This window comes from Babylonia areolata, chromosome 30 (assembly GCF_041734735.1).
Source record: "Babylonia areolata isolate BAREFJ2019XMU chromosome 30, ASM4173473v1, whole genome shotgun sequence".
Classification (NCBI taxonomy): domain Eukaryota; kingdom Metazoa; phylum Mollusca; class Gastropoda; order Neogastropoda; family Buccinidae; genus Babylonia; species Babylonia areolata.
In genome coordinates, this window is record NC_134905.1 from 12,360,765 (window position 1) to 12,381,185 (window position 20,421).

Sequence of the window (20,421 nt, forward strand, 5' to 3'; positions counted from 1 at the left end):
TGTCCAAGATTCTGTGGTCTTTCATGCCCTGTTCTCACGATCCCCATCACTTCAGTGCTTAAGGCGAGTTTCGTTCAAGTTATTTGGTCTCGGGAGATTCATGGGAGGGATGTGGTGGCGGTTTACGCTCTGTCTGGATCCGCGATTATGCGATTATATTCGTAAGCAGGAGGCTTGGAAGTGGTGTACTGCGTGTGTTGAATCAGTACAGGCACTACTGAACACTACCGAAGTGACTCAGGAGCCGTGCAGGGTCTCCTCTGGTGTGTGGCCTCCTGTTAATGTGACATTGATGGTGACCGGAGGACTGCAGGCGCTGTGACTGCGGCAGACGAACCCGGATGTGAATGTGTTAGGGGAACTAGGGATGAGTGGTGTGGGAGTAATGCCACTGAAACGATACAGATGATGGGGCAGAAAAACAGACCTGTCGACGTTAAAAGCTGTGTCTCTGTCTGCTAAGATCTGTCATGTTCCAGTTTTTTTTCTTCAGATCATTGTGACCTGTTCTGTTCAAGGCCATGACCAGGGCGTTGGGTTGTTGTTGTCTCGTTCGTCATTTATCAGATGGATTCCCCCGTCTCCTCGACAAAGGCGGCAGTACGCTGCAGGTCCTCCAGTCCTCCATAGAGCTTCCGGGCCGCTGGGACTGGTTCGGGCCAGGTTTTCTCTCGGAGTGCTTGGTGGAGCGGGCAGGACTGCAGCAGATGTACTGTTGTCTGGCTGCCTGTTCTGGAGGGGCACTGCTCTGTGTCGCCGATACGGAGTTTCGTGTATAGGTGGTGTTTCAGGCGGTTGTGGCCTATCCTGAGCCTGAAAATGGCTACCTGCTCTCGACGAGTCAGCAGGTAGTACGGGTCTGCTCTGTTGTGGCATGGATGCTGCTGCTTCTACTTGTTCTGCAGCTTGGCCTTAATGATGGTCCTGGATTCAGAGTAGTTAGTAGACCTGTCCATCTGCTCTTTCGTAGTGCCTTCCTTTGCCAGGGAGTCAGCAGTCTCGTTGCCAAGCACGTTGCAGTGGGAGGGAATCCACTGCAGGGTGACTGTGTGACTTGTGCAGAGGGAAGCGAGAGAGGACAGATAGTTGAGTTCTGGGCGTTGGGTTTATGCATGTGTTCTGACCTAGACATGACCCAGCAGATGTGATATGACGTATATGGATCAGTCCGCGCGCTTTGAGGCCTGCTTGAAACTCGTCTGTTAGAGATCTGTTGTCTTTGTGTCTGTGTGGGTCCCGTGTTTTTCTGTCTGTGTGGGATCCCGTGTCTTTCTGTCTGTGTGTCTGTGTAGGATCCCGTGTCTTTCTGTCTTTCTGTCTGTGTGGGATCCCGTGTCTTTGTGTCTGTGTGGGTCCCGTGTTTTTCTGTCTGTGTGGGATCCCGTGTCTGTGTCCCCAATGGAACAGAGTTTACCAGGCATTACCGCAACACCTACCATTGCCAAGCAGAGTCGGAGGGCTCTGAAATACTGACGGCGCCTTTTGGATGCCACACCCATGCAGGTCAGGACGAAAACAGACAGGACAGAGGAAGGGGTATAAAACAGACAGGACAGAGGAAGGAGTATAAAACAGACAGGACAGAGGAAGGGGTATAAAACAGACAGGACAGAGGAAGGAGTATAAAACAGACAGGACAGAGGAAGGGGTATAAAACAGACAGGACAGAGGAAGGGGTATAAAACAGACAGGACAGAGGAAGGGGTATAAAACAGACAGGACAGAGGAAGGGGTATAAAACAGACAGGACAGAGGAAGGGGTATAAAACAGACAGGACAGAGGAAAGGGTATAACACAGACAGAAAAGAGGAAGGGGTATAAAACAGATAGACAGAGGAAGGGGTATAAAACAGACAGGACAGAGGAAGGAGTATAAAACAGACAGGACAGAGGAAGGGGTATAAAACAGGACAGAGGAAGGAGTATAAAACAGACAGGACAGAGGAAGGGGTATAAAACAGGACAGAGGAAAGGGTATAAAACAGACAGGACAGAGGAAGGAGTATAAAACAGACAGGACAGAGGAAGGGGTATAAAACAGACAGGACAGAGGAAAGAGTATAAAACAGACAGGACAGAGGAAGGAGTATAAAATAGACAGGACAGAGGAAGGGGTATAAAACAGACAGGACAGAGGAAGGAGTATAAAACAGACAGGACAGAGGAAAGGGTATAAAACAGACAGGACAGAGGAAAGGGTATAAAACAGACAGGACAGAGGAAGGGGTATAAAATAGACAGGACAGAGGAAGGGGTATAAAACAGACAGGACAGAGGAAAGGGTGTAAAACAGACAGGACAGAGGAAAGGGTGTAAAACAGACAGGACAGAGGAAGGGGTATAAAATAGACAGGACAGAGGAAGGGGTATAAAACAGACAGGACAGAGGAAAGGGTGTAAAACAGACAGGACAGAGGAAGGAGTATAAAACAGACAGGACAGAGGAAAGGGTATAAAACAGACAGGACAGAGGAAGGGGTATAAAATAGACAGGACAGAGGAAGGGGTATAAAACAGACAGGACAGAGGAAAGGGTGTAAAACAGACAGGACAGAGGAAGGAGTATAAAACAGACAGGACAGAGGAAAGGGTGTAAAACAGACAGGACAGAGGAAGGAGTATAAAACAGACAGGACAGAGGAAGGACTATAAAACAGACAGGACAGAGGAAAGGGTGTAAAACAGACAGGACAGAGGAAGGAGTATAAAGCAGACAGGACAGAGGAAAGGGTATAAAACAGACAGGGCAGAGGAAGGGGTATAAAACAGGACAGAGGAAGGAGTATAAAGCAGACAGGACAGAGGAAGGGGTATAAAACAGGACAGAGGAAGGAGTATAAAGCAGACAGGACAGAGGAAAGGGTATAAAACAGACAGGGCAGAGGAAAGGGTATAAAACAGACAGGACAGAGGAAGGGGTATAAAACAGGACAGAGGAAATGGTATAAAACAGACAGGACAGAAGAAAGGGTATAAAACAGACAGGACAGAGGAAAGGGTATAAAACAGACAGGACAGAGGAAGGGGTGTAAAACAGACAGGACAGAGGAAAGGGTGTAAAACAGACAGGACAGAGGAAGGAGTATAAAACAGACAGGACAGAGGAAAGGGTGTAAAACAGACAGGACAGAGGAAGGAGTATAAAACAGACAGGACAGAGGAAGGAGTATAAAGCAGACAGGACAGAGGAAAGGGTGTAAAACAGACAGGACAGAGGAAGGGGTATAAAACAAGACAGAAGAAAGGGGTATAAAACAGACAGGACAGAGGAAGGAGTATAACACAGACAGGACAGCGGAAGGAGTATAAAACAGACAGGACAGAGGAAGGGGTATAAAACAGACAGGACAGAGGAAGGGGTATAAAACAGGACAGAGGAAGGGGTATAAAACAGACAGGACAGAGGAAAGGGTATAAAACAGGACAGAGGAAGGAGTATAACACAGACAGGACAGAGGAAGGGCTATAAAACAGGACAGAGGAAGGGGTATAAAACAGGACAGAGGAAAGGGTATAAAACAGGACAGAGGAAGGGGTATAAAACAGGACAGAGGAAAGGGTATAAAACAGGACAGAGGAAGGGGTATAAAACAGGACAGAGGAAGGGGTATAAAACAGGACAGAGGAAAGGGTATAAAACAGGACAGAGGAAGGGGTATAAAACAGACAGGACAGAGGAAGGGGTATAAAACAGGACAGAGGAAGGGGTATAACACAGACAGGACAGAGGAAGGGGTATAACACAGGACAGAGGAAGGAGTATAAAACAGACAGGATAGAGGAAAGGGTATAAAACAGACAGGACAGAGGAAAGGGTATAAAACAGGACAGAGGAAAGGGTATAAAACAGACAGGACAGAGGAAAGGGTATAAAACAGACAGGACAGAGGAAAGGGTATAAAACAGACAGGACAGAGGAAGGGGTATAAAACAGACAGGACAGAGGAAGGGGTATAAAACAGGACAGAGGAAGGAGTATAAAACAGACAGGACAGAGGAAGGGGTATAAAACAGACAGGACAGAGGAAGGGGTATAAAACAGGACAGAGGAAAGGGTATAAAACAGACAGGACAGAGGAAGGAGTATAAAACAGACAGGACAGAGGAAAGGGTATAAAACAGGACAGAGGAAGGGGTATAAAACAGACAGGACAGAGGAAGGGGTATAAAACAGGACAGAGGAAGGGGTATAAAACAGGACAGAGGAAAGGGTATAAAACAGGACAGAGGAAAGGGTATAAAACAGACAGGACAGAGGAAAGGGTATAAAACAGACAGGACAGAAGAAAGGGTATAAAACAGACAGGACAGAGGAAAGGGTATAAAACAGGACAGAGGAAAGGGTATAAAACAGACAGGACAGAGGAAAGGGTATAAAACAGACAGGACAGAGGAAAGAGTATAAAACAGACAGGACAGAGGAAAGCGTGTAAAACAGACAGGACAGAGGAAGGAGTATAAAACAGACAGGACAGAGGAAGGGGTATAAAACAGGACAGAGGAAGGGGTATAAAACAGACAGGACAGAAGAAAGGGTATTAAACAGAACAGAGGAAGGGGTATAAAACAGGACAGAGGAAGGAGTATAAAACAGACAGGACAGAGGAAGGGGTATAAAACAGACAGGACAGAGGAAGGAGTATAAAACAGACAGGACAGAGGAAGGGGTATAAAACAGACAGGACAGAGGAAGGGGTATAAAACAGGACAGAGGAAGGAGTATAAAGCAGACAGGACAGAGGAAAGGGTATAAAACAGACAGGGCAGAGGAAGGGGTATAAAACAGGACAGAGGAAGGAGTATAAAGCAGACAGGACAGAGGAAGGGGTATAAAACAGACAGGACAGAGGAAGGGGTATAAAACAGGACAGAGGAAGGAGTATAAAGCAGACAGGACAGAGGAAAGGGTATAAAACAGACAGGGCAGAGGAAAGGGTATAAAACAGACAGGACAGAGGAAGGGGTATAAAACAGGACAGAGGAAATGGTATAAAACAGACAGGACAGAAGAAAGGGTATAAAACAGACAGGACAGAGGAAGGGGTGTAAAACAGACAGGACAGAGGAAGGAGTATAAAACAGACAGGACAGAGGAAAGGGTGTAAAACAGACAGGACAGAGGAAGGAGTATAAAACAGACAGGACAGAGGAAGGAGTATAAAACAGACAGGACAGAGGAAGGGGTATAAAACAGACAGGACAGAGGAAGGAGTATAAAACAGACAGGACAGAGGAAGGGGTATAAAACAGACAGGACAGAGGAAGGGGTATAAAACAAGACAGAAGAAAGGGGTATAAAACAGACAGGACAGAGGAAGGAGTATAAAACAGACAGGACAGAGGAAGGAGTATAAAACAGACAGGACAGAGGAAGGGGTATAAAACAGACAGGACAGAGGAAGGGGTATAAAACAGGACAGAGGAAGGAGTATAAAACAGACAGGACAGAGGAAGGGGTATAAAACAGACAGGACAGAGGAAGGGGTATAAAACAGGACAGAGGAAAGGGTATAAAACAGGACAGAGGAAGGGGTATAAAACAGGACAGAGGAAGGGGTATAAAACAGACAGGACAGAGGAAGGGGTATAACACAGGACAGAGGAAGGAGTATAAAACAGACAGGATAGAGGAAAGGGTATAAAACAGACAGGACAGAGGAAAGGGTATAAAACAGGACAGAGGAAAGGGTATAAAACAGGACAGAGGAAGGGGTATAAAACAGACAGGACAGAGGAAGGGGTATAACACAGGACAGAGGAAGGGGTATAAAACAGGACAGAGGAAGGGGTATAACACAGACAGGACAGAGGAAGGGGTATAAAACAAGACAGAGGAAAGGGTATAAAACAGACAGGACAGAGGAAAGGGTATAAAACAGACAGGACAGAGGAAAGGGTATAAAACAGGACAGAGGAAAGGGTATAAAACAGACAGGACAGAGGAAAGGGTATAAAACAGACAGGACAGAGGAAAGGGTGTAAAACAGACAGGACAGAGGAAGGAGTATAAAACAGACAGGACAGAGGAAAGCGTGTAAAACAGACAGGACAGAGGAAGGAGTATAAAACAGACAGGACAGAGGAAGGAGTATAAAACAGACAGGACAGAGGAAGGGGTATAAAACAGGACAGAGGAAGGGGTATAAAACAGACAGGACAGAGGAAAGGGTATTAAACAGAACAGAGGAAGGGGTATAAAACAGGACAGAGGAAGGAGTATAAAACAGACAGGACAGAGGAAGGGGTATAAAACAGACAGGACAGAGGAAGGGGTATAAAACAGACAGGACAGAGGACGGAGTATAAAACAGACAGGACAGAGGAAGGGGTATAAAACAGACAGGACAGAGGAAGGGGTATAAAACAGACAGGACAGAGGAAGGGGTATAAAACAGACAGGATAGAGGAAGGAGTATAAAACAGACAGGACAGAGGAAAGGGTATAAAACAGGACAGAGGAAGGAGTATAAAACAGACAGGACAGAGGAAAGGGTATAAAACAGGACAGAGGAAGGAGTATAACACAGACAGGACAGAGGAAGGGGTATAAAACAGACAGGACAGAGGAAGGGGCATAAAACAGACAGGACAGAGGAAGGGGTATAAAACAGGACAGAGGAAGGGGTATAAAACAGACAGAACAGAGGAAAGGGTATAAAACAGACAGGATAGAGGACGGAGTATAAAACAGACAGGACAGAGGAAAGGGTATAAAACAGGACAGAGGAAGGAGTATAAAACAGGACAGAGGAAGGAGTATAAAACAGACAGGACAGAGGAAAGGGTATAAAACAGGACAGAGGAAGGAGTATAACACAGACAGGACAGAGGAAAGGGTGTAAAACAGACAGGACAGAGGAAGGGGTATAAAACAGGACAGAGGAAGGGGTATAAAACAGACAGGACAGAGGAAAGGGTATAAAACAGGACAGAGGAAGGAGTATAAAACAGACAGGACAGAGGAAAGGGTATAAAACAGGACAGAGGAAGGAGTATAACACAGACAGGACAGAGGAAGGGCTATAAAACAGGACAGAGGAAGGAGTATAAAACAGACAGGACAGAGGAAGGGGTATAACACAGACAGGACAGAGGAAGGAGTATAAAACAGACAGGACAGAGGAAGGGGTATAAAACAGGACAGAGGAAGGAGTATAAAACAGACAGGACAGAGGAAGGGGTATAACACAGACAGGACAGAGGAAGGAGTATAAAACAACAGGACAGAGGAAAGGGTGTAAAACAGACAGGACAGAGGAAGGAGTATAACACAGACAGGACAGAGGAAGGGCTATAAAACAGGACAGAGGAAGGAGTATAAAACAGACAGGACAGAGGAAGGGGTATAACACAGACAGGACAGAGGAAGGAGTATAAAACAGACAGGACAGAGGAAGGGGTATAAAACAGGACAGAGGAAGGAGTATAAAACAGACAGGACAGAGGAAGGGGTATAACACAGACAGGACAGAGGAAGGAGTATAAAACAACAGGACAGAGGAAAGGGTGTAAAACAGACAGGACAGAGGAAGGAGTATAAAACAGACAGGACAGAGGAAAGGGTATAAAACAAGACAGAGGAAAGGGTATAAAACAGACAGGACAGAGGAATGAGTATAAAACAGACAGGACAGAGGAAGGGGTATAAAACAGGACAGAGGAAAGGGTATAAAACAGACAGGACAGAGGACATCTCAAAGAGGAAAGATATAAAACAGGACATCTCGAAGAGGAAAGGTATAAAACAGACATGACAGAGGACATCTCAAAGACGAACGGTGTAAAACTGCTATCAGCAGCGACTGCCAAGAGAAAGAAAAACATCAACATCAACGAAAGCAACTGTACAAACATAAATGACTGGCACTCTTTCATGTGTAATGAATATACAACAGAGGATATGATCTGTTACAGATCATGCTGAAGATGGGCACATGAAGATTGCGCCAGAATAAATGAAGCTGACATTTGTGAACTTTGTTAGGTGTACAAACCATGTCAAAATGAACAGGTTTGGAAATGAACGGAACATTGCTTCAGCTGATTTTAAATTTCTCTTTGTTATAAAAGTTGGCAAAAATCTATATCTTGACAGATATATGTTGAATGATTAGTTGCCTATCTTCAGAGCAACATTATTTTAAAAATTTATTTCAGACCCAGAGGTAGGCTATCATAACGGCCCCGCTTTGGATTAGATTTCAACTTCTGTATATGTATGACTGTTGGCATTCTGCCTCAAGGATGAAATGTTTAATCTGAAATCTATTTTTCTTTTGCAACTTTGTTGTCTTTTTTGTCTTAAGACCTGGTTCATATTACGAACCTGGGCGATCCACATTTGACACATGGTCTCCACACATGGACCAGTTTTGATTTTTTGTTGTTGTTGGTTTTATATCAAAGTTTGAAAAATAATCCTCTGAACCTGATGTTGCTTGAATATCTGTAACATCAGCAGTAAACGGTGACAGGTTGTACTGTGATATAAATAACTGTCTTTGAGTTATTTTAGTACATGATATAGGGGACCATACATTGCTGGGTTTTAGATATAGGCCTATTATAAGGCACCTAACCAGTCACTCGTCACTCTGTTTGTCTTGCTGACCACGACGGACGGCCCATGTCCAGCCCGGGAGAGGAGTACCTGGCCTGTCTGACCAACATCGTGGACCACTGCCCCTCTTACAACGAGGTGCTGCCCTTTGACCTCCAGCAGGCCATCGATGCCACGCGGGACATGTTGGACCGAGAGTGTCAGTGTCTGCTTTCTGACTGGCTGCTTGTTAACCCCTGCCCCCACCACTCTCCACCTAATTGTATAACAACAACAACAGCAATTAAAATAAGAATAATGATGATTAGGACAATGATGCTGATGCTGATATTGGAATGGCTGATACAGTTCCCCGAAAAATATCTACGTCCAACGCACTCAGTTATTGTATTGTACCGTATCGTATCGCAACGTATCGTATTTCATTGTATTGTATTGTATTGTATTGTATTGTATTGTATTGCACAGCATACCATTGGATTTTTTTTCACAGCAGATTTCTCTGCGAAATTCGGGCTGATCTTCCTAAGGAGAACACGTCTCCACTGGAAACTGCCGCCCATATCAAACAACACCAAAGGAACAAATTCTGGCTGCACGTGCATTTGTTACTATCAAAAAGGAAAGCAATTCCTCTCATTTTGACTAAACTATATTCGGTAAAAACAACAACAACAACAACAACAAAAACAGTTTGTCGTAAATACTATGATCTGTTGGTCCAGAGAGAAGACCTTCCGATAATTTGTCAGGTATGGAACAACCAATGCCATGAAGACATGAACTGGAAGATAGTTCCAAAGAAAGTGCAAAAAATAAAGACATTAAGTTAAAATGATTCCAGATTAGATTACTGCATGATTATGATTCTAGCCATAACTATAATTCTAAAGAATATGGGTGTAGAGATAATTGACGCTTGTGCTTTCTGTAAGCGAGAAAAGGAAAATATACAATGTATCTTTTGGAACTGTGAACTTTTGCACTCCTTCTGGGTACAGTTGGAAATGAATGGCAAATGTCTTCATTTCACAGATTTAAAAGTCAGCGAAATAATCGTAAGCTTATTCTTTGGTTATTCGGGGAAAAAAAGTCCAGTCAGATGAGGTTTTTGTCATGACTGTTCAACTTGCACAATTTTTCATTTACAAATGTAAAATGAATAAATGCATACCATTTTTGAATGCTTTTTAAAAGCACAATTTCACATTGAAAAACATATTGCTGTAATAAACTCTGATTAATTCATCAATGGTTGGTCGTACTGCACACCTTCGTTTGAAGATGTACATATCCGAAAAAAGAACAACATAAGAGACGGAAAAACATGACGAGGAACTTTTTAATTGACATAATATGTCACATTTTTCAAAGTGTATTTTCATTTCTTAGTGAAGAAACGCAGAATATCCACTTTTTTTCTTTTATTTCTTTTGGTTGCTAATCATCGTTTTGTCATGTGCAGACATGATACGGGTGGATATATGTATGTCTGTGCCATTGTATGAATGTGTGGCTTTACGTATGTTTTTATTTGATTTATGCACGTTCGCGTCCAGTATCAACAGAAAACCCGTCTTTGAACATTAAAAAAAGAGAATATTTTTCTACATTTTGCCAGGGAAACTCTTTTGTTGTCGTGGGTTCTTTTACATGCGCTAAATGCATGCTGCACACAGGGCCACGGTTTATCATCTTATCATCATGACCAGCAGCCAGACCACCACTCACTGTCCAGTGCAAGGGGAAGTGAAAACCCCGGTTCGTAGAGGGGTTTCGAACCCGCAGACACTGGGACGTTTTACCACAACACCACCGCTCCACACCTTCCAAGGGGGATGTTTATTGTGACCGTTGGTGACGTTGGTGTTGCTGTGAGAATAACCAGGATGCCAGTCTCTAGCGTCGAGGATACTGCTGTCGTTTTTGCTGTCCTCATTATTGTCGTTCATATTTCGTTACGGGTGTTGTTATTGACACACCAGTGTCACTATACAGCCTCGAGTTGTTGTTGTATTTGTTGAAGTCATTACAACATTTTATGATTCTGGCTGTAAATGACTGCTACAGTTGTTATCGAAACTTTATGTTTGTGTTGTGCATTTGCATCTGATCATTGTTTAATTTTTCTTGTATGTATGTATTCCTTGTTCTCTCATTTTCTCTCTCTTTCTCTCTTGACGAGAGAGAGAGAGAGAGAGAGAGAGAGAGAGAGAGTGTGTGTGTGCGCGTGTTGTTAGTTTTGTTTTCACTGTGCTTGTACTTACCGTTTAGTTTTTCGTGTACATACGAACATATGTTTTATTACCAGTACGATGTGACTGTGTGATGGACAGGTCCAGCAGTGAACGAGGACGGGAACTGCAGAGAACTGATCGACAATGCCAAGCGAGACTGCGCGGACTTCCTGACAGATGGCTATGGAGATTACTGCGGGTGTGTATTTTCATAGAGATCATTGTGGTAGCAAGATGTGACAGGACACATTATTAATAAACAAGGGTAATAGATAAGCAAGGTACATGCTTTTTTTTACATCCAAACCTCGCTCAAGAGAGGGACTAAAGCAAACGAAACAAAGTGTAAACGGAAGGGAAAAAAAATCAAAATATTATGGCCAAAGTATCATTCCACCTCCCACTGTCATCCCGCCCAGAACTCAGCAGAAGACAACACAAAAGAAAAGCAATGTAAATACTACGCCTAAATAGAATGGGAAGTCCTCCCTTCGTGATCAAACCCCCACCCCCAACGCACCCACATTGGCACAAACACACCATCCGTGCCCCAAACACACGATCCCCCCTCCCCCCCCCCGCCCCCCGAACCCCACACACGCACAATCTATGGACCCCCTTCCCCCACCCCCACACACAAACACACGACCTGTGGACACCACACACACACACACGCACGCACGCACGCACGCACGATGTGTGGAACCCTGTGCTGGTGGAAGCGAAGTTGTCGGTGACTGCACAGTGACCACGTGGTGTGCGGACTGTTGCAGGTCTCTGAAAACCTACATCGACTGCCTGGACATCACCTTGACCACCTGTCCAGACTCGGACCTCAACTCTATGCTGTCCAGCCAGTACCAACACCATTGTCAGTCTTTTATATTCTTTATTCATTTATTTATCTATTTACTTACTTATCTATTCATTCATTCATTCATTTATTTCCATGCTTTCTACACAGTACCAGCACCACTGTCAGTTTAATCAATCAATCAATCAGTCAACTAATTAATATTATCCATCCATCCATCCATCCATTTATTTACATACCTGTAAGTTGAAGTTCAATCAATCAATCAATCAACCAATCAGTATTATCCATCCATCCATCCATCCATTTATTTACATACCTGTAAGTTGAAGTTCAATCAAAGTTCAATCAATCAATCAATCAATCAACCAATCAGTATTATCCATCCATCCATCCATCCATTTATTTACATACCTGTAAGTTGAAGTTCAATCAAAGTTCAATCAATGAATCAATCAACCAATCAATATTATCCAACCATCCATCCATCCTTTTATTAACATACCTGTAAGTTGAAGTTCAATCAATCAATCAATCAACCAGTCGATATTATCCAACCATCCATCCATCCTTTTATTAACATACCTGTAAGTTGAAGTTCAATCAACCAATCAATATTATCCAACCATCCATCCATCCTTTTATTAACATACCTGTAAGTTGAAGTTCAATCAATCAATCAATCAACCAGTCGATATTATCCAACCATCCATCCATTTATCTACATACCTGTAAGTTGAAGTTTGATGGAAGGTCTTCCATACAGAACGGTGCCCCGAAAGAACTACGATCCAACCCTTCGTCTTGACAAATAGAGACCCATCCTTTCTGATTCCCAAAGCCAGGACGTACATGGATCAACACTGACGGCCCAGCAGCCGGCTCGCACACTCAATTATTACTGTGTCAGGGCGCCCTTCTGTAGGGTAAAACTCCGATCAAACTTTGCTTACAGATAAGTCTCGTTTATCTTCCAATTCTACTCAGAGGATTTACCAACAGGCATGCAGGCTTTGCCTCGGAACAACCAGTATGACGGCCGCTCCAAATGCCCGGATGACGTGGAGACGGCTATGATGGAGTGCTACAGTCACGTGCAGGGTGTGGACAGCAGCAGTGACAGAGCCACCTTCTGCAGGTGAACACTTCTTTGTCCTTGCCCAGTGGCAACGCGTCCGTCTAGGAAGCAAGGGAATCTGAGCATACAGGATCGAATCCCACTCCTGCCACAGTCACCCCACCCGCCACTAGACATTTAGTGGTGGTTTAGACGCTATATATTCACTCGGATGAGAAGATAAATCGAGGTCCCGCGTGTAGCATACACTTTGCGTACGTAAATGAACCCACGGCATCGAGTTGACCCTGGCAAAATTTCACAGTAAAGATTCACAGTGCGCGCGCGCGCGTGTGTGTGTGTGTGTGTGCCTGAAGCCTGACTAAATGACACAGAAAACTAATGAAGAGCGCCTAAAGGCGCCTATCAGTCTGCTCTGCCCAAGTTTGCAGCCTGTTCTGCAAATGATACCGTTAAAGCGCTAAGAGCTTGGTCTCAGACCGAGGATAGGCACTATATAAGTATCCAAATCAATCAATCAGTATACGGTAATAACTGTAGTCGTACACTTTTCTGTGTCGTCCCATCATCTGCACCATTTCAGTGGCATTACTCCCACGCCGCTCATCCCGAGTCCCCCAAACACACCCACACCCGGGTTCATCTGCCGCAGTCTCAACGCCGGCAGTCCACAGGGAATTATCGATGGTAGATCACCAGGAGGCCACAGACCAGAGGAAATACTGCTGCTACAGCTGTTGCTACAACTACTCACAAATGCTGCCGTTGATGCTGCACTACTACCACTGATTCCCCTGTAGGTAATGCTGCAGCTTATACTGCTATGACTACTATTACTGTTGCTGTTGCCGTTCATGACTGACGACGACAACAACAACATAAAAAAACAACAACAATAACAATGATAATACTAATACTAATAATAATAATGATGATGATGATGATGGTGATGATGATCTCAACAAGCTCCGATACTTGTATTCTTACATCATCGTGCAGAAAATCCAAGAAGTTCCTGCGCTGCATGGACGAGTTGTGGCAAAGGTGTCAGAACGACTCTCGGTTTGCCGTGATGTCCTCTGGCCCCGCTGACCACGTTAGGCAGGACATCCACACGTTCTGTGCCGTCAGGGGTCAGTATGTATGTGTATGTTTGTGTCTATGTATGTGTGTGTATGTATTAAAATGTAGATGTGAAAATTGAAAACCTGCCAACGGGTCACCTGTTGCCTTGCCACATGTCAGCTGCTCTATGGCCTTGACGGTCTCTTCCCAAGTTGGAGTCTGGTCCAGTTCTGTTTTTAATGGCTGTTACGGGATTCCAAGAATTGTGAAGTCGGCCTGTGCGGCTGGTGCTGAAGAGAGGCTGAAAGTGTTCAGACCATAGGTGAAGGATGGACGTCTTGTCTGTGAGAAGTGTTTAGATCATCAGTGAAGGATGGACGTCTTGTCTGTGAGAAGTGTTTAGATCATCAGTGAAGGATGGACGTCTTGTCTGTGAGAAGTGTTCAGGCCATAGGTGAAGGATGGACGTCTTGTCTGTGAGAAGTGTTTAGATCATCAGTGAAGGATGGACGTCTTGTCTGTGAGAAGTGTTTAGATCATCAGTGAAGGATGGACGTCTTGTCTGTGAGAAGTGCCTGGCCGTCTGTGCTGTGCAAAGGACTCTAGGCCTGGTGTGAAGGGCCGTACACCGCCTTCACACTCCATAAAAAAACCCTCTGCTGTCACTAGTATCTGCACAAAGCTGAGCTCTTTCTGCGAGGTTGATCCATCACCCGTTCTGTATTTCTCTAAACTTGCGCTAGATTTGCTGTATACAAAGCGGGAGGCTGCATTCTTCTCTGGACAGGACTTCTGAGCAAGGTGAGCCTGATGTGTAGATATCTTCTTTGCCAGCATTTCACGGATCTGGTTGTTTTATTGGAATCAGTCTTTGGGTGTTTTTTTTCGAGGGAACCCCAAAACTTCTTCAGGGGTTTGCAGGATGGCCGTTCTAATGTTTTCCCAGTGCCAATGCTTGGACCACAGATGCATCCAGCTTGTCTTCAGACTGTCTTTCTGCTGGAATATGGTGTTGGTTATTGTGAGTTCCTGCTCTGCGCAAAACTCCAATAGAAAGCGACCATTGTCGTTGCAGTTTCCAACACCATGTTTGCCAAGCACTCCTTTTCCAGGCTTCTGAATCTTGGCCTTCTCTGGCCTTGAAGTCGCCAAGGATTAGACCTTGTTTTCTGCAAGATGTTGTTCAGGTCAGTGTATAACTTGCTCTTCTCTGCAATGTCTGCCTGGAGAGTTGTGGCGCAGACACTGAACAGTGCGGCATGCTGCTCAGTGCGGAGTGGAAGGCGCATGGAGATGATTCCACCTGAGAATCGGAAGCATGGGGGCCCAGCCTTACACACCAAACTCCACGAGTTCTTTACCCACTGCTGTGAAGATGGCAAGCTAGCACAGGACCTCCGTGATGCAGTTATCATCACCCTGTATTAGAACAATGGAGGGAAAGTCTGACTGCTCCAGCTACTGGAGGATAAATCTACTTTCTATCAAAAGGAAAATCCATGCAAGGGTACTCCACAGTGAACAGACTGGTGCCTAACATCACAAAAGAACACATCCCAGAGACCCAGTGTGACTACAGAGCCAACCGAAGCACCACCAACATGGTATTTGTTCTAAGGCAGTTCCAAGAGAAATGCAGGGAACGGAAGAAAGGATTGTACCTGACCTTTATCGACCTCACCATAGTGTTCGGCACTGTGACCAGGAAAGGTCAATGGCAAATCATGGAATGATAGGATGACCCCCAAAGTTCCTCAGCGTGGTCATCCAGCTACATAAAAAAATCAGCGTGGCCAGATCCGATACAGCAAGACCTCTCAAAGTTTTTCTACATAGAAAACAGAGTAAAGCAAGGTTGCGTCGTCGAGCCAACCAGTTTCACCATCTTCTTCTGGAGCAACTGACAAACACTGGAGCAACTAATTCGTGAGCTTCTTATTGCTGATGATGCTTCCCTCGTTGCCCTCACAGAGACAGTTCTGCAGCACATAACAGCCTGCTTTGCAGGGGCTACCAAGGTCTTCGGACTGGAAGTCAGCTTGAAAAGGACGGAAGTCCTCCATAAACCTTCACCTCAAGATGATTCCCATCCTCCTCACATTACCATCTGTGACACAGAGCTGAAGACAGTCCACCAGTTCAGCTACCTGGGGTGCACTGTATCATCAGATACCAAAATCGACAAAGGAATTAACAGACTTGCAAAGGCAAACAGCGCTTTTGACAGACTGTGCAAACGAATCTGGAACAACAAGCATCTGAAGATGGGCGCAAAGATCGGCTTGTACAGAACCCTTGTTCTAACCACCTTCTACGGCTCTGAGTTTGGGTTACTTATCATCATCACCTTCGTCCTCTTGAACGTTTCTACCAACGCTGCCTCCGCACCATCCTCAACATCAACTGGACTGACCCTGTCACCAACACTGAAGTCCTCGAACAAGCAGAGGTCACCAGCATCGAGGTCATGCCGTTGAAGACACGACTGCGCTGGGCTGGGCATGTCAAGAATGGAGGACCGTCGCCTGCACAAGAGGAACTTTCCACTTGCCACCGTGACAGGGAGGCGCCCTGAAAGAGGTACAAGGACATGTTGAAGAAATTCCCAAGCGCCCATCACATTGATCATAGACTGGTCCACTCTCGCCACAGATCGTGCGACCTGGCGACACACCATCTGCCAAGCTGTCACCTCCTAAATGAACACGCACAGAGAACCTTCCTGGAGGAAGGAGGCGTCATTGCGTTCGGACAAATCCATATACGCTACACCACATCTGCTAAGCGGATGCCTGACCAGCAGGTAACCCAACGCGCTTAGTCAGGCCTTGAGAAATGAAAAAGACGTCACAGAAATCAGTATCACCAGGATCGTCGATTTAACGACAGCGGATACACCGGACGTTAGCCAAAAGGGCAAAGGACAAAACTTAAACGGGAAAAGTATACACTTGTACTGAGGCGGAATGACATTCACAAATAAAGTTGTAAAGTAAGGCCACAGGTATATCATTATAAAGTAAAGATGGACACAATCGCAGTCAGCGGCATATGTGTGGTCCAATGAACATCAGAATGTGAAAGACTAATACTGAGATCAGAGTTGAACGATTTTTATTTGCTTGACCGTGACGTCACTGCAACCGACCCAGGACAGGCTTCCCTCCCTTGCAGCCGCTGTGGACGTGTTGGCCTCATCAGCCACCAGCCTGCAGCAGACGTGGACGTGTTGGCCTCATCAGCCACCAGCCTGCAGCAGACGTGGACGTGTTGGCCTCATCAGCCACCAGCCTGCAGCAGACGTGGACGTGTTGGCCTCATCAGCCACCAGCCTGCAGCAGACGTGGACGTGTTGGCCTCATCAGCCACCAGCCTGCAGCAGACGTGGACAGCTCTCTTCCTGAATCTTTGTTCGTTAAGCCAAGCCTTGTCCATGACACGTGTATATACGTTGATGTATGTATGTATGTATGTATGTATGTATATATATATATATATATATATATATATATATATATATATATATGTGTGTGTGTGTGTGTGTGTGTGTGTGTGTGTGTGTTACTTGTGAATTATTTTTAGATTTATCTAAAAAACCTTACATACTCTTTCGCGCACGGTGTATTCCAGGCTGGCTGTAACAGTGGTGGTGGTGGTGACGAAAATTTAGGAAGTGTGCTATGTGGCGTGAACGTTGTATTTACCCTCAGGACAAATGCTTGCAACACGTTATATACTCATAAGGACAAACATTATCACCTTTCAACATGTCACATTTACCCATAAGGACAAACATTATCACCTTTCAACATGTCACATTTACCCATAAGGACAAACATTATCACCTTTCAACATGTCACATTTACTCACAAGGACAAACATTATCACCTTTCAACATGTCACATTTACCCATAAGGACAAACATTCACACCTTTCAACATGTCCTACTTACTCAAAAGGACGAACATTATCACCTTTCAACATGTCACATTTACCCATAAGGACAAACATTCACACCTTTCAACATGTCCTACTTACTCAAAAGGACGAACATTATCACCTTTCAACATGTCACATTTACCCATAAGGACAAACATTCACACCTTTCAACATGTCACATTTACCCATAAGGACAAACATTCACACCTTTCAACATGTCATACTTGCTCAAAAGGACGAACATCATCACCTTTTAACATGTCACATTTACTCAAAAGGACGAACATTATCACCTTTCAACATGTCACATTTACCCATAAGGACAAACATTATCACCTTTCAACATGTCACATTTACCCATAAGGACAAACATTATCACCTTTCAACATGTCACATTTACCCATAAGGACAAACATTATCACCTTTCAACATGTCACATTTACCCACAAGGACAAACATTCACACCTTTCAACATGTCATACTTGCTCAAAAGGACGAACATCATCACCTTTTAACATGTCACAGTTACTCAAAACGACGAACATTATCACCTTTCAACATGTCACATTTACCCATAAGGACAAACATCACATTTCAACATGTCACATTCACCCATAAGGACAAACATTCACACCTTTCAACATGTCATACTTGCTCAAAAGGATGAACATCATCACCTTTTAACATGTCACATTTACTCAAAAGGACAAACATTATCACCTTTCAACATGTCACATTTACTCAAAAGGACGCACATTATCACCTTTCAACATGTCATATTTACTCAAAAGGACAAACATTATCACCTTTCAACATGTCACATTTACCCATAAGGACAAACATTATCACCTTTCAACATGTCACATTTACTCACAAGGACACACATTTTCACCTTTCAACATGTCATTTACTCAAAAGGACACACATTATCACCTTTCAACATGTCACATTTACCCACAAGGACACACATTCTCGCCATTAACAAAAGCTCTGCTATGTGCTTTCAGATGAACCAGTGAGGCCACAACAAAGGGCTCGACCCCGCCATCCCCTGCGCAAACTCAGAAGGCCCCATTTCCCCTGATGTGAGGGGGGCAGAAGGGTCTCCGGACCACACCAGCGATCAGTTGCCGCGACACCACTCAGCTGTTTGCACCTTTTGTACAGCAATGGACACACACAGCAGCTGGTTCTGACCGGAGAAAGGAGGACACAATAAAAAGGACAGCAAGAAGAACAACCAAGATCAAACAGGACAACAGAACGAGAATTCTTTAGCACGATGGACCCTGCAGCTTTGATTTGAGGCTGTCTGTGCTGTGTGTTTGATATGTATTCTGTAAACTGCCTTGAACACGTCCAGTATCAGTAAACGCATACCCCTCGCCATTTCGGGTTAAAGATCGTGCATTGGGTAAAACACCGTGCAAAGACCCACCCACCACTGAGAAAATGATCATGAACTGATGTTAATTCAGTTTGCTATTTGTAATTGTGTCACTTTACAGAGCAGTGCAGATTTAGATCTTGAGATAAAAAAACAACAACAGAACGCCTGCATGAGATGCCGATGTGTCATTGAAACACCAAGTGAGCGCATGAGTCACTCTATGATAATTATCTTGTTTCAGTTGCTAACGTTTTGTTCTCTCTCACACACACACACACACACACACATGAACACATGTGTTCCGTGCAGAGAGAGAAGATACTTTTGTACACAAACATCCATCACGCATTTGAACAGTTTCCTGTTGACATCACCAGTTTAAAGAGAACTTTCTCTTGCACACAGTAAACGCCCCATCAGTTGTGTGTGGCGAAACCAGGTAAGGGAATGAGCTGCCAGCCAAGTGCAAAGTAACCGGTAGGTATCCATCTCCAACATTAAGGTAAAATTATACAAAGAGGGGTTCGTCGCTTACGAGGTAGCTTTCAGTATTTTGTAGTTAATGTACTGATTAAATACTTATTCAAAGTGTATATATATATATATATATATACACACTCACAGACACAACACACACACACACACACACACACACACACACACACACACACACACACACATTTATCTGTCTATACATATAACAGCAAGAAGGACATAGTATTGACACTAGCGGAGATGATGATAACGATGATGACGACACTGATGGGGAACACAGATGATGATAACGATGATGACGACACTGATGGAGAACACAGATGATGATAACGATGATGACGACACTGATGGAGAAAACAGATGATGATAACGATGATGACGACACTGATGGAGAAAACAGATGATGATAACGATGATGACGACACTGATGGAGAACACAGATGATGATAACGATGATGACGACACTGATGGAGAACACAGATGATGATAACGATGATGACGACACTGATGGAGAACACAGATGATGATAACGATGATGACGACACTGATGGAGAACACAGATGATGATAACGATGATGACGACACTGATGGAGAACACAGATGATGATAACGATGATGACGACACTGATGGAGAACACAGATGATGATAACGATGATGACGACACTGATGGAGAACACAGATGATGATAACGATGATGACCACACTGATGGAGAAAACAGATGATGATAACGATGATGACCACACTGATAGAGAACACAGATGATGATAACGATGACGACACTGATGGAGAACACAGATGATGATAACGATGATGACCACACTGATGGAGAAAACAGATGAT

At 44.3% G+C, this 20,421-nt stretch overlaps 1 protein-coding gene across 2 annotated transcripts in view; it reads left to right on the forward strand.

Annotated features, from left to right (window-relative positions):
- The window catches only part of LOC143275408 (uncharacterized), a 41,876-nt gene extending 21,570 nt beyond the window's left edge, over positions 1-20,306 (forward strand). For both annotated transcript variants that reach the window (XM_076579483.1, XM_076579484.1), the window contains exons 6-11: positions 8,636-8,760; positions 10,898-10,997; positions 11,572-11,669; positions 12,615-12,750; positions 13,690-13,823; positions 18,702-20,306. In XM_076579483.1, the coding sequence (XP_076435598.1) occupies positions 8,636-8,760; positions 10,898-10,997; positions 11,572-11,669; positions 12,615-12,750; positions 13,690-13,823; positions 18,702-18,778 (670 nt within the window). In that variant the 3' untranslated portion in view covers positions 18,779-20,306. The remainder of the gene's footprint in view (positions 1-8,635; positions 8,761-10,897; positions 10,998-11,571; positions 11,670-12,614; positions 12,751-13,689; positions 13,824-18,701) is intronic.
- Positions 20,307-20,421: the final 115 nt, after the last annotated feature.